The following is a 14221-nucleotide window of genomic DNA, read 5'->3' on the forward strand; positions in this document are numbered from 1 at the left end:
AGGGTGCAGAGGATTCCTTAATGTATGCAAAATGCAATTTGAGTTACAGCTGGCCCATTTTTTCTCTGACCGTGTCAGGATTTTGTATATACTCTCCCTCTTGAATGATATACAATTCTCTCTTGGGCTTCTCCCTTATGGGAACAAGGTGATCTGCTTCTCAGAAATTTGGAGTTTCATTCAGTAATTCCATCTGATCTTTGATCAATCTAGGCATGTTATGTCCACCACCACAAAACCCCCTTCATATTCGTCAAGGTCATGGGCGAATATGCAGGGAATTCCGTCCCAGGACGGTTGGACTTTGCAAGGATTTAGTCCTGGGGCTAGTGTGACCTCTATCTTCTTGGACTGTCCAGCACAAAGGCTACATACACAGAACAGAACAGGCATATTTATGTGATTTAAAACCAATTTGAACTTCATTCATTTATTTAATACCTATCCCAAAACCTCATTAGAGGCTGGTTCTTAGTGCAAACCCAAAGAAGCAGAAGGAAACTTCCAAACCTTCCCTGCCCTGCCCTTCCCCACCCATTACTCCCCCCCCAAAAAAAAAATTAAATAAAAGTCTGAAATATATGGAAACTTACTCCTTACAATCACAACTGCATAGGTTGATGCCTGCCCATGGATATTTGTGGCAACTGCTTTGTAGATGGCAGTGTCATTAATCCCAGCCCTGGGGGAGGTGGGGGGGGGAAACAAAATATACATTATTCCTTCATTTTAGCATATCAAAATAATTGTATTTACATTTAAATGGAATAAATAGAGGCACAAGAATATAATTTGTCATGAATCACTAATTTAATACTTCAGTTCTGTTAACAGATGGTAAGTTTGATGACTGGAGTGCTGAATTTGAAATGAAATACAAAATACAATCTCTAATTCAAGATCACAGATGACAGTAGAGCAGAGCTTTCCAAACTGTGTGTCGGGACACGTTAGTGTGTCGCCTGCAGTGTGCAGGTGTGTCGCGCAAGCCCGGTCAACTCTGATGCGAGTTTGGGCTTTTTTTTTCCTAGAGATTCACTTTTTTTTTCAGTTTATGGGTTGCTTATTATTGGGTGATTTTTGCTGTCAATCGCGTTTTTTTGGGGGGCTTGGTGGGTGGAACGAGCCCAGCCATCCTTGCATTGGCTGCTGCTGCCGATGAGGCCTGGCCATGAGGAGTACTGACTGCAAGCAGCAGTGTCTGGTGATCATGGAAGGGAGTGAAGCACTTAACTGGCAACAATCAAAAAGACGAGGTACATGAGTTGTGGGGGCCAGACATGCGCTGGGGAGAGAGGAGATGAGTGAGTGGGGGGCAAATGTGCTGGGGGACAGACATGTGCTTGAGGGGGAGAGATATGAGTGTGTGGGGGCCAGACATGTGCTGGGGGAGGAGAGAGAGATGAGTGTGTGGGGGACAGACAATTTGTTTATTATTGTTTCTCAAATTATAACAACAACATGAATCTTGGAATATATATTTTTAATATAAATTTAAGGTTTTCATGAGATAGGTTGTGTCGTGAAACATTTATTTATGTATATATTTAAGGAAACATACATAAATTGTCGAAATATGTTTCGTTCGTTTAACCTTTAACCTCTGGTTTACTAGTAGACTGAATTACCGTGTCATGAAATTATGTTTGTCTAAAAAGTGTGTCACCAACATGAAAAGTTTGGAAAGCTCTGCAGTAGAGAATGAAAGCTGGAAAAGCAAAATATATTCCTATACTGAGGAAGGAGCACCCAATTGTCATTAGATTATATCAGTTTCTTACTACATACCTATATGTTGACAGCCTCATCAGAGTGCAACACTGCAACTGGTAGGAGCAGTGATAGCCCAGTAATGATGAGATCCAATAAAGCAAATCGGAAGGCGGTCCCATGTAGCCAAGGCAAAAAAACAAAGAGACAACCTTATGCCGTGGAAAGATTTTATTAATTTATTCTAATACAGAGTCCGACTCCGGCCGATTTTCGCCAATTATACACATCGTTTTTATTTTTGCCTTATTCTTAAACATAATTTTGAGCGAGATACGCTGTCAGCTCGCAAAGCGGAGAGAGATGTATGCATGATCAAGACTGAAATTTGACTTGACAGTATTACTACATAAGAATATACCTATGTAGTTTCTTTGCCATCAGAAGTCATCCCCTGATGCAGCCTTAATTGGCGAAACTCGGCCGGATTTGGGCTCTGTATTAGAATAAATTAATAAAATCTTTCCATGGCATAAGGTTGTCTCTTTGTTTTTTTGCCAGTAATGAAGAGGCCATTAAAACGTATGTCAAGAGAACTCCCAGGATGCAAATTTCTGACCCCTCAACGCTGACACTGGCAGGGTCAAAATTCTTTATTATATGCTAATGTTTGCCCTATTTTCCACCCGTGCAAACTTTAGTCTATCTTTGAATTTTTATAATTGCTGGCCAACCTGAATAAGTGGTTGCTTCAGCTTCCTTCTTGGCTGTGAAAGGTAAATCGTTCCCTAATTGTGGGACTATTATTCTGTGCATTTTTTCTGAGGCTGGACTTTGAAACTTAATTGAGCTCTTCAACTTTTTAAATGTTCAATTTTTCAAAGCAAAAAACACATCCAGAAACAGTATAAGGCTGAAAACTGCATACTCACACTGGGGTAGATCTTAAAAAAGTATGCGCAACCGGCGCGAACAAAAGGACACCGGATTTTATAAGATACGCGCGTAGCCACACGTATCTTATAAAATCCGGGGTCGGCACACGCAAGGCTGCACAAAATCGGCAGCCTGAGCACGCTGAGCCGCGCAGCCTGCCTCTGTTCCCTCCGAGGCCGCTCCGAAATTGGAGCGGCCTTGGAGGGAACTTTCCTTCCGCATCCCCCCACCTTCCCCTCCCTTCCCCTATCTAACCCACCCCCCAGCCCTACCTAAATCTAACCCCCTACCTTTGTTGTGCAAGTTACGCCTGCTCGAAGCAGGCATAACTTGCGCGCGCCGCATCGGCATCCCCCGGCACAGGCCGCAGTGCGGGGGGACTCGGAACCGCCCTCCCGGCCCGTCCCTGAGCCATCACCACGCCCCTGGACCCACCCCGGACTGCACCCTGACACGCCCCCTGACATGCCCCGGACTGCCGACACGCCCCCGGACAAGCCCCCTCCCCCCCCTTTTACAAAGCCCCAGGACTTAAGCGTGTCCCGGGGCTTTGTGCGCGCCGGCGGCCTATGCAAAATAGGCGTGCTGGCGCGCGAGTGCCCTGCGCGCTTAAATCCGGCAGGATTTACGCGCGCAGGGCTTTTAAAATCTAGCCCACTATTTATAGTTTCTATCTCCCTTCCCTAAGGTCCTGATCTTCCAGATGTTATATTTGTCCTGAAGGACATTGTAAGGATACACTGGATTCCTTATCAAGCAATCTGTCTCTGGTAGAGTACATATTGGTGATGAGATTAGGTAGTTGGTTTGAAGCACTTGCAAAACAGTCCCATGGGAAGTGCCACAATGGATCATTCCAGCAGAGAATATAGTGACTTCTAGAGTGGTCCAGAATCAGAAGTAGTCAGGGTTCAGTTAGAATTGGACTTGAGACAGGGAGCAGTCTTTTTTTTTCTCTTCCCTGCAGGAACAACACCAGCACTGTTATATCTGTGGTGTAGCTTTAAGAAAAAGTCTTTAAGGTCTTTGAGATCATAAGAGGTCTTGAATGAGTAGTTGTGTATCGGTTATTTACACTTTCGGATAACAGACGGAACAGGGGGCATTCCATGAAGTTAGCAAGTAGCACATTTAAGACTAATCGGAGAAAATTCTTTTTCACTCAACGCACAATTAAGCTCTGGAATTTGTTGGCAGAGGATGTGGTTAGTGCAGTTAGTGTAGCTGGGTTCAAAAAAGGTTTGGATAAGTTCTTGGAGAACTGCTATTAATCAAGTTTACTTAGGTAATAGCCACTGCTAATAATTGCATCAGTAGCATAGGATCTTCTTGGTGTTTGGGTAATTGCCTGGTTCTTGTGGCCTGGTTTTTGGCCTCTGTTGGAAACAGGATGCTGGGCTTGATGGACCCTTGGTCTAATCCAGCATAGCAATTTCTTATGTTCTTATGTTCCCCACAGGAAGGGAATAGTGAACTGTTTCTCCTTATTTTGTTTTGACTGACACTTCTCATGGAGGAAAATATAGTCACCTTCCATCTCCTGTTTGCAGTCACTGCCCTAAGATTTCAAACTTGGTTGAGCAATAAAGATTTTCCATCTCTGGATAATAGCATTTATCCTTAGGGTTGCTTGTCTTTTGTTAGGAGATAGACCTATTTTTGAAGACCAGGAATTTTTTGTGCTTCTGGGAGTTGGGCAGTAAGGAGATTGGGAGTTTGTTGAGAGTTTGCCCATCCAGTACTGATCAAAAGGAGAAGAAAGCAGAGGGGCAGATTTTAAATCTTACGCATGCGGGGTACATTTCTGCACACTACCCGGCGTGCACAAATGTACACCTGATTTTATAACATGCACACGCTGCCGCGCGCATGTTGTAAAATCCGGGGTCAGCGCGTGCAAGGGGTTGCACACTTGTGCACCTTGCGCACGCCGAGCCCTAGGGGAGGCCCAATGGCTTTCCCTGTTCCCTCCGAGGCCGCTCCGAAATTGGAGCGGCCTCGGAGGGAACAGGGAAAGCCATTGGGCCTCCGAGGCCGCTCCCAGCTGTCTCCTTCTGATCTTGTGTGTTGCTATATCATCTTGCTTGAAATCTGGGTGGTTTCAACAGCAGCATTTGACACCATCAAGAGATGCCAGATTTGACTACAAAACCATCGATGTGTGGTACGCAGCTGCCAGTGAGTAGCATCAAAGGGACACACACACATCTAGGGGGAAATCTGAGTAAAGCAGAGGGAAGAGCTGGACTATAAGTACTGTGACTCTATAAAGGGTTTCCTGAAGCTTCCCTTATTTGGCCTTGTGCTTATGGGGAAGAAAAGGAAAGGAAACATTAGGACCCACCCATTCAAGTCTGAGGTACCTTCTTTCATGACCCAGGCAGCCAATAAAGGGTTTATGCTTCATTCCAATACAGGGTCTAATAAACTTTGTGTGATTCACACCGCTTCTAATGGTTACTTGTTCTATGATTTATTTTAACGAGTTCTAAATTCTGTTTTTTTCTTCTGGAGTTTCCCCAACTTTGAGGCCTACCGTAATTAGTGGATGAGATTTTCTTTGTTTTTGCTTCTTTTTCTTTTTCATGAGTGTAATGTTGATGTTACGTTTTATTGATTGTAATATTAATTTGAATATTGTACAGGGAGATTCACTCAAAAGAGGCCCTGAATAGTCTATAATAACTCTCACTAGGATGAAGCAATCTGAACAAAACAATGTGCAATGTGCTCCTCAATATATGGAGCTTCGAACAAGCCAGGATGCCCCTGCATCAGAGCGATGAGACAGCCATCGCAATGTTTAACCTCCGTTTGCGAGTTGGAGCATCATGTCACAACTTGGCAAAGAGCATAGCGAAAATTGAGTCCTTTTTCGGCAACAGGGTAATTTCAAAGGGGCTTTGCCCGCCATGGTCGCTGGATCTAACACCACCAGACTTCTTCCTTTGGGGTATGCTCAAAGGAAAAGTCTATCAGAACAAGCCTCACACTGTGGAAGATTTGAAGGAATACATCCAACGTGCAATTGCTGCTATTCCCCCCCCGATATGCTCACAGTCACATTCAGGAACATGGAGCACCGCATCGAAATGTGTCTGGCGGAAAACAGTGATCATGTCCAGCATCGCATGTAATGCAAAAGATTACACATACATCAAGGTATGTAGTGTATGTTTTTGGTTCAGATTGCTTCATCCTAATGGAAGTTACAACAGAATATTTGGGACCTCTTTCAAGTGAATCTCTCTGTATGTCTCCTGTTTGAGATCATACTCCATATTTCTTCTGAGATCTCCTCTCTCTTTCCATACCCCAGATTTCCCTTATCTCTATCTCCTCCTCCCTTCCCATTACCATCACTAAGATCATTCCCCCCCCCCCACCCCCCCAAAAAAATAGAACCAAATAAATTAACTGGGCACAGAAATGTCAGAATAGGACTTTATTTTTATAATATAAAATAAAAATTATTAAATTAACATGCAAATAAATGCAAAATGTATGTAGATATGGCACAATATTACCACACAATTCTGATAAATCTGCCCCAAAATTTGCTAACTCTCACCACATAATCTTGAAAACTTTGTCACAGGAGCCCTGACTATTTTATACTTTTCAATTGGACAGAATATCAAAGTTAAAGAGTGACCACTAAGTGGCACTGCAGCAAAAGGAAGCACAAAGTCTGTCACCTGGTCTTAAATATAAACAGGGCACTGAGGACAACTATTTTACTTTAATGTGCTGCAATTCATTAACCAATAGCTATGCTGAAATCCACAATTTAAGCATTAAATAATACATGTCATTTTTCTGTTTGCCATTAATCTGTAATTATTGCATTTATCATAAATGTACAACAAAAACATTCCTAGAATGGCTAAACACTATGAGTTCCATGAAAAATAAAGCACATTTTGCCACATTTGGATCCAAATAATACAATCTGTGAGCTACACACATGCATCTATTTAAAATACATTAATCCCACAACACATTTGTATGTTTTATTATACTATAAAAACTTCATATTTGTATTGTAAATATATGCTTTTGTCTTTTCTCAGAGAAAATCTATTTGCAGAAAATAGTAAAAGTTTTGATTTAAAGAAAGAATTAGGAACAAGTAAAACATAGTAGCTATAGAGTCTACACCTACTTCAAAAATTTCACCTTTTGTTGCCTTACAGCCAGAATCCCTGGTTTCCTGCAGGAGATTTTCAAGATTCTGTGGCAAACGTTAGCAATTCTGTAGCAAATTATTCAAAATTCTGGGGCAATTATGTGGCAAATTTGCATAATTTTGCATAAAGTTTCATACCTCTATGCAAAAAAAGTCATTTTTTAAAATTAAATACTATTTATACTGTTTTTAAATATTTATACAAATAAAAAAATGTACCAATTACAACAATGTATTTATTTATTTATTTAAGAGTTTTTATATACCGTCATTAAGTTATTCACCATCATAACGGTTTACAATAGTGCACCCGTAAAAATATATTGGTCGTACATTACATAGGTGGTGCCAGTAGTATTCGGTAACAATAAGGCGTTTATTAGGGGGGTTTAAGTGTTTCATAGCAATATGTCCTGAAGGTTGCCTACAGTTAAAAAAAATGTTGAAATAATTCAGTAAGGATTTATAAAATTAGGCATTTAGTGCTATATTCCGCATAACTTTTACTTCATATCCCGCATCAGTTTTCTTTCTTGAAGGCTTGTATGTAAAGCCAGGTTTTGAGCTGTGTTTTGAAAAGTTTATGATTGCTCTGGAGTCTAAGGTCAAGGGGCATGGAGTTCCATAATATGGGACCGGCTAGAGACAGAGCTCGCTCCCTTACTTGGGTCAGTCTTGCGGTTTTCACAGAAGGGATGGGAAGTTAAGACATAAAAGTTACAAACTTAACTGTGATATGACATTTTTTTTTGCATTCAGTGATCCAAAGGCTGCTCCTGTGAACCGCTGCCCTTATCTCCATGGCTGGGCCATCCGCACTCAACCCGCCACTGAATCCTTTCCCATCTCGGCAGAACAGGACTCCAATGGCTCCCCTAATGCACCCACTTGCTGATGCTCAGGCATTTAAAGAGCCTGCAGCGGGAAATCCCCTGCGGTACCCTCAGATAACTTCACCAGCTTGTTCCTATAAGAAGCCAGCCTGGACGCTTACCCAATGCCTCAGCAACAGGCCCAGCTACCTAGTGTTCAGCAAGCAGATCCAGCCTGTTCCAGTCTTCATTGCCCAGCCTTTTCCAGTCCTTGTCTGCCTAAATGCCCTGCAGCTTGATCACCATCTTCCTGGAAGACCTCTATGGAAAAGTTAAGGATGAGCTTGCCCCTGGGAGCTCCCACCTTGCTAGAGGCCATCATTGCCCTAATCGGAAAGATAGATCGACGCTTGTAGCAAAGAGTCCAAGAGACCCATACAGTGTGGAGAAGTGTCTCACTGGCACCTCGCTTTTAAGCCCACTCTCACTGGCTGCTGCCACACCCTCAGCCTCTCCTACTTCTCCTGAGGAACTGATGCAGTTGGGCAGCTGTCACCTAGCCCCAGAAGAAAGGCTTTGTCAGAGAAAACAGAGTCTCTGTCTCTACTGCGCAGCTCAAAGCTATTTTCTGGCCCAATGTCCGAAGAGGTTGGGAAACTTAAATGGGGAGATGACCTAAGCCTCAATGTTCTGCTTCCTCAAATCCTGCCAGTCACACAGGAACTGGGTTCCATACATTTCCCCACTCAGGCCTTTGTGGACTCCAGCTCTAAGAGAAATTTCATTTTGCAGGACCAGGTCGACCAACTCCATATAACTACTGTCCAGATAACTCCCCCCACTGGTAATCTTCTCATTCAATGGGACCCACTGACTATGGTGCCCCTAATTTTACGCACTGGCCTCCTGCACTTGGAGAAGATCAGCTTCCACGAAATCCCCAGAGCCATTAATCCCATTGTACTTGGCCTGTCATGGCTCCAACAATAATCAACTTCACTTCAATTATTTCACCTTAGAACTTGTCCCTAGGCTACTGGTGTATAGGCTTCTTCTTCTTGGTACTCATGGAACCTTCTCACCCGATGACCATGGCTTCCACACTTCTGGGTTTCCCCCCTCACAATGCAGACCAGAAGGATGTCTTTTCTAAGAAGAATGCAGAGACCTTGCCTCTTCATCGAACAAATGACTATAGCATAGAGCTCATTCCCTGAGCTATGCCCCACGAGGCTAGATTTACCCCCTGTCTCCACTAGAGACTCAGACCATGTCATTCAAGAGAATCTGGCTCTCAGATTCATCCAGCCTTCCTCTTCTCTGGCAGGAGATGAGTTCTTCTTCATTGCAAAGAAAGACGGATCTCTCAGACCATGCACAGACTATTGTAGCCTGAATGCCACCACTAAGAAAGACCTATACTTCCCACCTTTAATAACCAAGCTCTTTGATCACCTACATGGGGCGAAGATATTCATGAAATTGGACCTCAGAGTTATCTACAACTTTGTCCACATCAAGGCTGGTAATGAATGGAAAATCCCATTTAACACCCTCAATGGACACTATGGATATTTGATCATGCCCTTCATTTTCCAGAAAATGGTCAACAAGATCTTTTGCGATCTGTTGTTCACCTGCAAGGTTGCATACCTAGATGGCATATTTATTATTTCCCAGATCAAGAGCTCCCATCACAGAGATGTTCGCATCATCCTACAGGTCGCCTTTGGAAAAATAACCTTTATGCAAATCTGGAGAAATGTCTCTTTGAGCAAGAGGATCTCCACTTCCTTGGGTATATAGTCTCATGAAATGGATTTAAAATAGACCAGCAAAGGTAAAAGCCATCAGGAATTGGAATTGTCCAGTGGGGCTCTGAACCAAACAAAGATTCCTGTGGTTTGCTAATTATTACTGTAGTTTATCCCTAATTACTCCTCCATAGCAGCCCCCCTCTTACCGTGATTACCTGCAAGGGCACCAATACCAAAATCTGGCTGCCAAAGGCTACTGAGGCTTTCCAGAAATTAAAGGATGCCTTTGCTGGTGAACCTTGCCTGTACCACCTGGATCCACAGATGGCCCTTTACTCTGAAGCGGATGCCTCTACTCTGGAGGCAGGAGCCTCAGCCAAGAAAGTCCTGTAGGGATGCTTTATCTGTGTTCTTTCTTTTCCAAGAAGTTGTCTTCAACTGAACGCAACTACAGCATTGGAGATTGAAAGTTCTTGGCTGTCAAGCTGCCTCTAAAAGAATTGCATTATCTTCTTGAGGGGGCCCAACATCATATCACTACATATATATGAACCAGAAGAACTTGAACATCTACATCAAGCTCAGCAGCTCAGTGCTAGACAGGCCCGCTTGTCCTTGCTCTTTGCCCATTTTGATTTTGTTATGGTATTGCTCTGCACTGAAGAATCAATGAGCAGGTGCCCGCTCCCATTCCTTCCAGACTGAAGATATGCCAGAACTTCTTAGGGACATCATCGATCCCTCTCTGACCACTACGATACTCATCCCTCTAGGGAAGACTGTAGTACATTCCAGATTGCATGAGAAAATGATGAAATGGGCCCATGACTCCCAAATAGCGAGACACCTGTATGGGCATGAATCTTATCTGCACCACTGTTGACCCCAAATGAAGAAAGACATCAATGCCTATGTCGACTCATGTTCCACATGCTCATAGCAAAATGTGTTACATGGCTGATGCTGGGGGCTGTTATAGCCATTGCAGAGCCCCAGAGAACCCTGGACCCACATGTCCATGGACTTTATCATGGAATCCCTGTATCTCTATCAGCACCACCATTGTATAGGTGGTCATTTGATCAAGATGGCATATTTTGTCCCATTACCAGACCTTTCTTCCACTCCAGAATGGACACTTTTTTCACCTTTCATGTCTTCTGCATACATGGTTTACCAAAACATATATTGTTGGATACTAGAGGAGCTCAGTTCACTATGCAGTACTGGAGCTCTCTTTGCAAAATATTTTGTATCACACTTGACTATATTACAGACTACCAGCCGCAGGGAAATTGGCAAGCGGAGAACATTAACCATATCCTTAAAAACCTTCCTCCACTTTTATGTCAATGAGTGCCATCCTTCTGTCATGGGCCAAATTCTCCCACAACAATCATGTCAATGCAGCCACCAGCATTTCCCCTTTCTAGCTGGATTATGGCAAACAGCCTCTGCCTCCCCTACCACTGCCCGTGATAGTTCCTTCACCTGCAACCCAACTCAGCCAAAGAATTGCATGAACTATGGGAACAAACCAATCAGTTGATTGAGAAAACCACCGCCCAAGCCAAGAAAAAGGCAGAGGTCCAGAGTAGGCCAGCCCCTCAATTCAAGACAGGTGAGAAGATTTGGTTAAGTACCCAACACTTATGCCTGCGGCTTCCCTCAGTGCATTTGGTGCTGTGCTTTATTGGACCTTTTTCAGTGTTATGGCAATTGGACCCTGTCATATACCAGCTAAAGCTGTGACCTTTGTTAAAGATCCACTATGTGTTTCATGTCTTCCTGTTCAAGCCAGTAGTGCTTTCTTAGCCCTCCAGAGTGCCACCTGAACCCCAGGAGGTTGTTGTAGATGGAGACATAATATACATAGTCCAAGAAGTCCTGGATTCTAACCGGAGGGACAAAATAATAGAATATTTGATCTCCTAGATGAACTATGGCCCAAAGGAAAATTCATGGGCACCGTCTTCCAACATACTAGATTCCAACCTCCTAAAAGACTTTCACCAGCGGTACCTCAAAAAACTCAAGATGTCAAGGAGGGTGCTTAAGAGGGGTGTACTGTTGCATTCAGTGGTCCATGAACCGCTGCCCTTACCTCCATGACCAGGCTGGCTGCACTTAACCCTTGTGTGGCAGGAGATTGCTGACTCCTTTCCCAATGCAGCCACATGACGCCATTCCCCGCCGGTAGAGAAGGATACCGAGGGATCCCCTAGCATGCTTGCCAGCAATCAGGCATTTATTTATTTATTTATATTTAGATATTTGATATACCATCGGTCCATGTAAAAGATCACAATGGTTTACAAAAATAACATTCATAGTTAAAATCAACAAATACTAATAAATAATGGAGGTAATTTTCATAAATAGGTATTGACATCTGTCAATCAAATTGTTCCTATACATTTGACTCAAGGTTTAAGATATGGTCAAGGAGTAAAGAAAGTTAAAATAGAATAAACTAAAATAATATACTGATTTCATATTTTAATTATTACGTTGTATCGATTCTTTCATTCTCTTCGTACTTCAGTTAGGATCTTTTGACCTTCTTGTTATTGGTTCTTTCTACATTCAAGTGTTTTAAGTTAGGTTATAAACATTTTTGAATAGCCATGTTTTTAGCTCTCATTTAAATCTCTTTCTGTCTGGTATTAACCATACCATCTCAGGTAGGGAGTTCCATAGCTTTGGACCCGCTATGGAAAATACACGATCTCTTACTTGCGTCAGGTGTGTGCTCCGTATTGGGGGAACAGTCAATATCCTTTATTTTGAGATCTTAGTCTTTGCTGAGATGTGCATGGTTGTATTGTCACTCCTATCATACCAGTGTTACTGGAATTCATGATTTTGAATATTAGCATTAATACTTTAAAATGTATTTGAGCTTGTACTTGCAGCCAGTGCAGAGAAATCAGCCAGGGTGTAATGTGGTCAAATTTTCTAGTTCCTAGCAAAATTCTTGCTAAGGCATTTTGTAATAATTGTAATGGTTTTAATAGACATGTTGGAATGCTGAGTAATAATGAGTTGCAGTAGTCTAAGTGAAGGTTTGTAAGACAGTACGAAAATCCTCGAATGTTAATAAAGGTTTCAATCTTTATAATATTCGTAACTTGGCGTAACCTGCAGTAGCTAATTTATTGATGTGCTTTTTCATCATAAGGGTCTCGTCAAGCTGGATACCTAGATCCTGTACTTGATTTGATGGGGTAATTTAGAAATTGCTCAGGTCTAGAGCCGGTGGTTTTACTATTGAACTGTTTTTGCTTAACCAAATGATTTCAGTCTTTTGGGGGTTTAATGTTAGTTTAAGTTGTGTTAGTTCCTGTTGTATTGCTTTCATATATGTTGAAAATGTCAATACTGTATTTTCAATTGATTTGGAGAATGGAATGTAAAATTGTATGTTGTCAGCATATAAGAAGGTAAGTCCTAATTCCACCATTAATTTACACAGTGGGATCATGTAGATATTGAAAAGTGTTGCCGAGAGGGCTGAGCCTTGAGGAACACCTGTATCAGTATAGAAAGTATCAGAAGTGTGGTTGCCCAATTTGACTTAGAATGTTCTATTAGTTAGAAAGGAGGAGAACCATCTGAGAACACAGCCATCAAGCTCAATGTTGCCCAGCTGTTGGCACTGCAAGGTATGCAGTGTCAAAGGCAGCTGTTAGGTCGATTAGCGCTAGAAAATACAAATCATCAGCATTAAACCCTCATAAAAAAGAGATGTTAGTAAGAGGAGCAATGTTTCATTTGAATGATTTTTTCTAAATCCAAATTGATTTGGGAAGAGAATATCTTGGTCTCCAGATGATTTACAAGTTGGGATAACACTGCTTTTTCAAGTACTTTGAGAGAAATGACAGGTTGGATATTGGACGATAATTGTCCCATCGTCAATTCTACCAGTTTTTGTTTTTTTTATTGGCTTTATTATTGCTTGTTTTAACCCATGTGGAATGATGCCTTCTGATTGAGAGTGATTAATTAAGGATGTGATTGTCAGAGTGATAACTTCACGTACTTTTTTCATGGAACTGACAGGAATTGGGTCATGTGGGTGAATGGCAGGATTAATTTTAGCAATGATTTGATCTATTTCAAGATTACTCACTCTGTCAAATGTGGACTACTTAACCTGGTTGTGTGGATCTTCTGGTACTTTTGTAGGACAGCTGATTGGGAACTGAGTTTTCAACTTATTGATTTTGTTTAAAAATGATGTGGCATATTCGTTGCTGGCGGCCTTTGAGAAGTTATTGTTGTTAAAACATCCAGGAGCAATTTAGAATTATATATTTCCCCTTGAATCTGTTTAACATAGTAATCTTTTTTTGTTTTATTGGTTAGTGAGCGGTATTTTGTTAGGAGAGATTTATATTTTCTTAGGGATTCAGATGACTGACATTTCCTCCATTGTTTCTCTAATTTTCTAAGGTTCTGTTTAGTGCATCTTACCAGGGCTTCATATTTTTAATGGTATTCCTTTCTCGGTTAATAGTTTTCGTCTGGACATTCAGCTATTTCATTGATGATCTTATCCCAAGAGTCAATTGTGGAGGAGGCATTGGCTTGATTTACTTCATGAAGCTTAATTTCTATTGTTTCTGCAATTATCTCCGTGTCTATCTTTTTCCTGAAGGTAAAGGTCTGATTTATTTTCTATACTTTTGAGAGGTGGGTTGAGGAAGGTTATTTCTGCCTTTATTAATTGATGATCAGACCAGGGCAATATTGTGTGAGGTGTTGATTAGACATTTATTGGTATTGGCAAAAATTAGGTCTAGAATATATCC

At 41.9% G+C, this 14221-nt stretch overlaps 1 protein-coding gene across 2 annotated transcripts in view; it reads right to left on the reverse strand.

Moving 5' to 3' along the window:
- MYOM2 (myomesin 2) overlaps nt 1-14221 on the reverse strand; it is a 261629-nt gene that overhangs the window by 178370 nt on the left and 69038 nt on the right. For both annotated transcript variants that reach the window (XM_029595753.1, XM_029595751.1), the window contains one exon: nt 594-682. In XM_029595753.1, coding sequence (XP_029451613.1) covers nt 594-682 — 89 coding nt within the window. The remainder of the gene's footprint in view (nt 1-593; nt 683-14221) is intronic.

The sequence above is a fragment of the Rhinatrema bivittatum genome, chromosome 3 (genome assembly GCF_901001135.1).
Source record: "Rhinatrema bivittatum chromosome 3, aRhiBiv1.1, whole genome shotgun sequence".
Classification (NCBI taxonomy): domain Eukaryota; kingdom Metazoa; phylum Chordata; class Amphibia; order Gymnophiona; family Rhinatrematidae; genus Rhinatrema; species Rhinatrema bivittatum.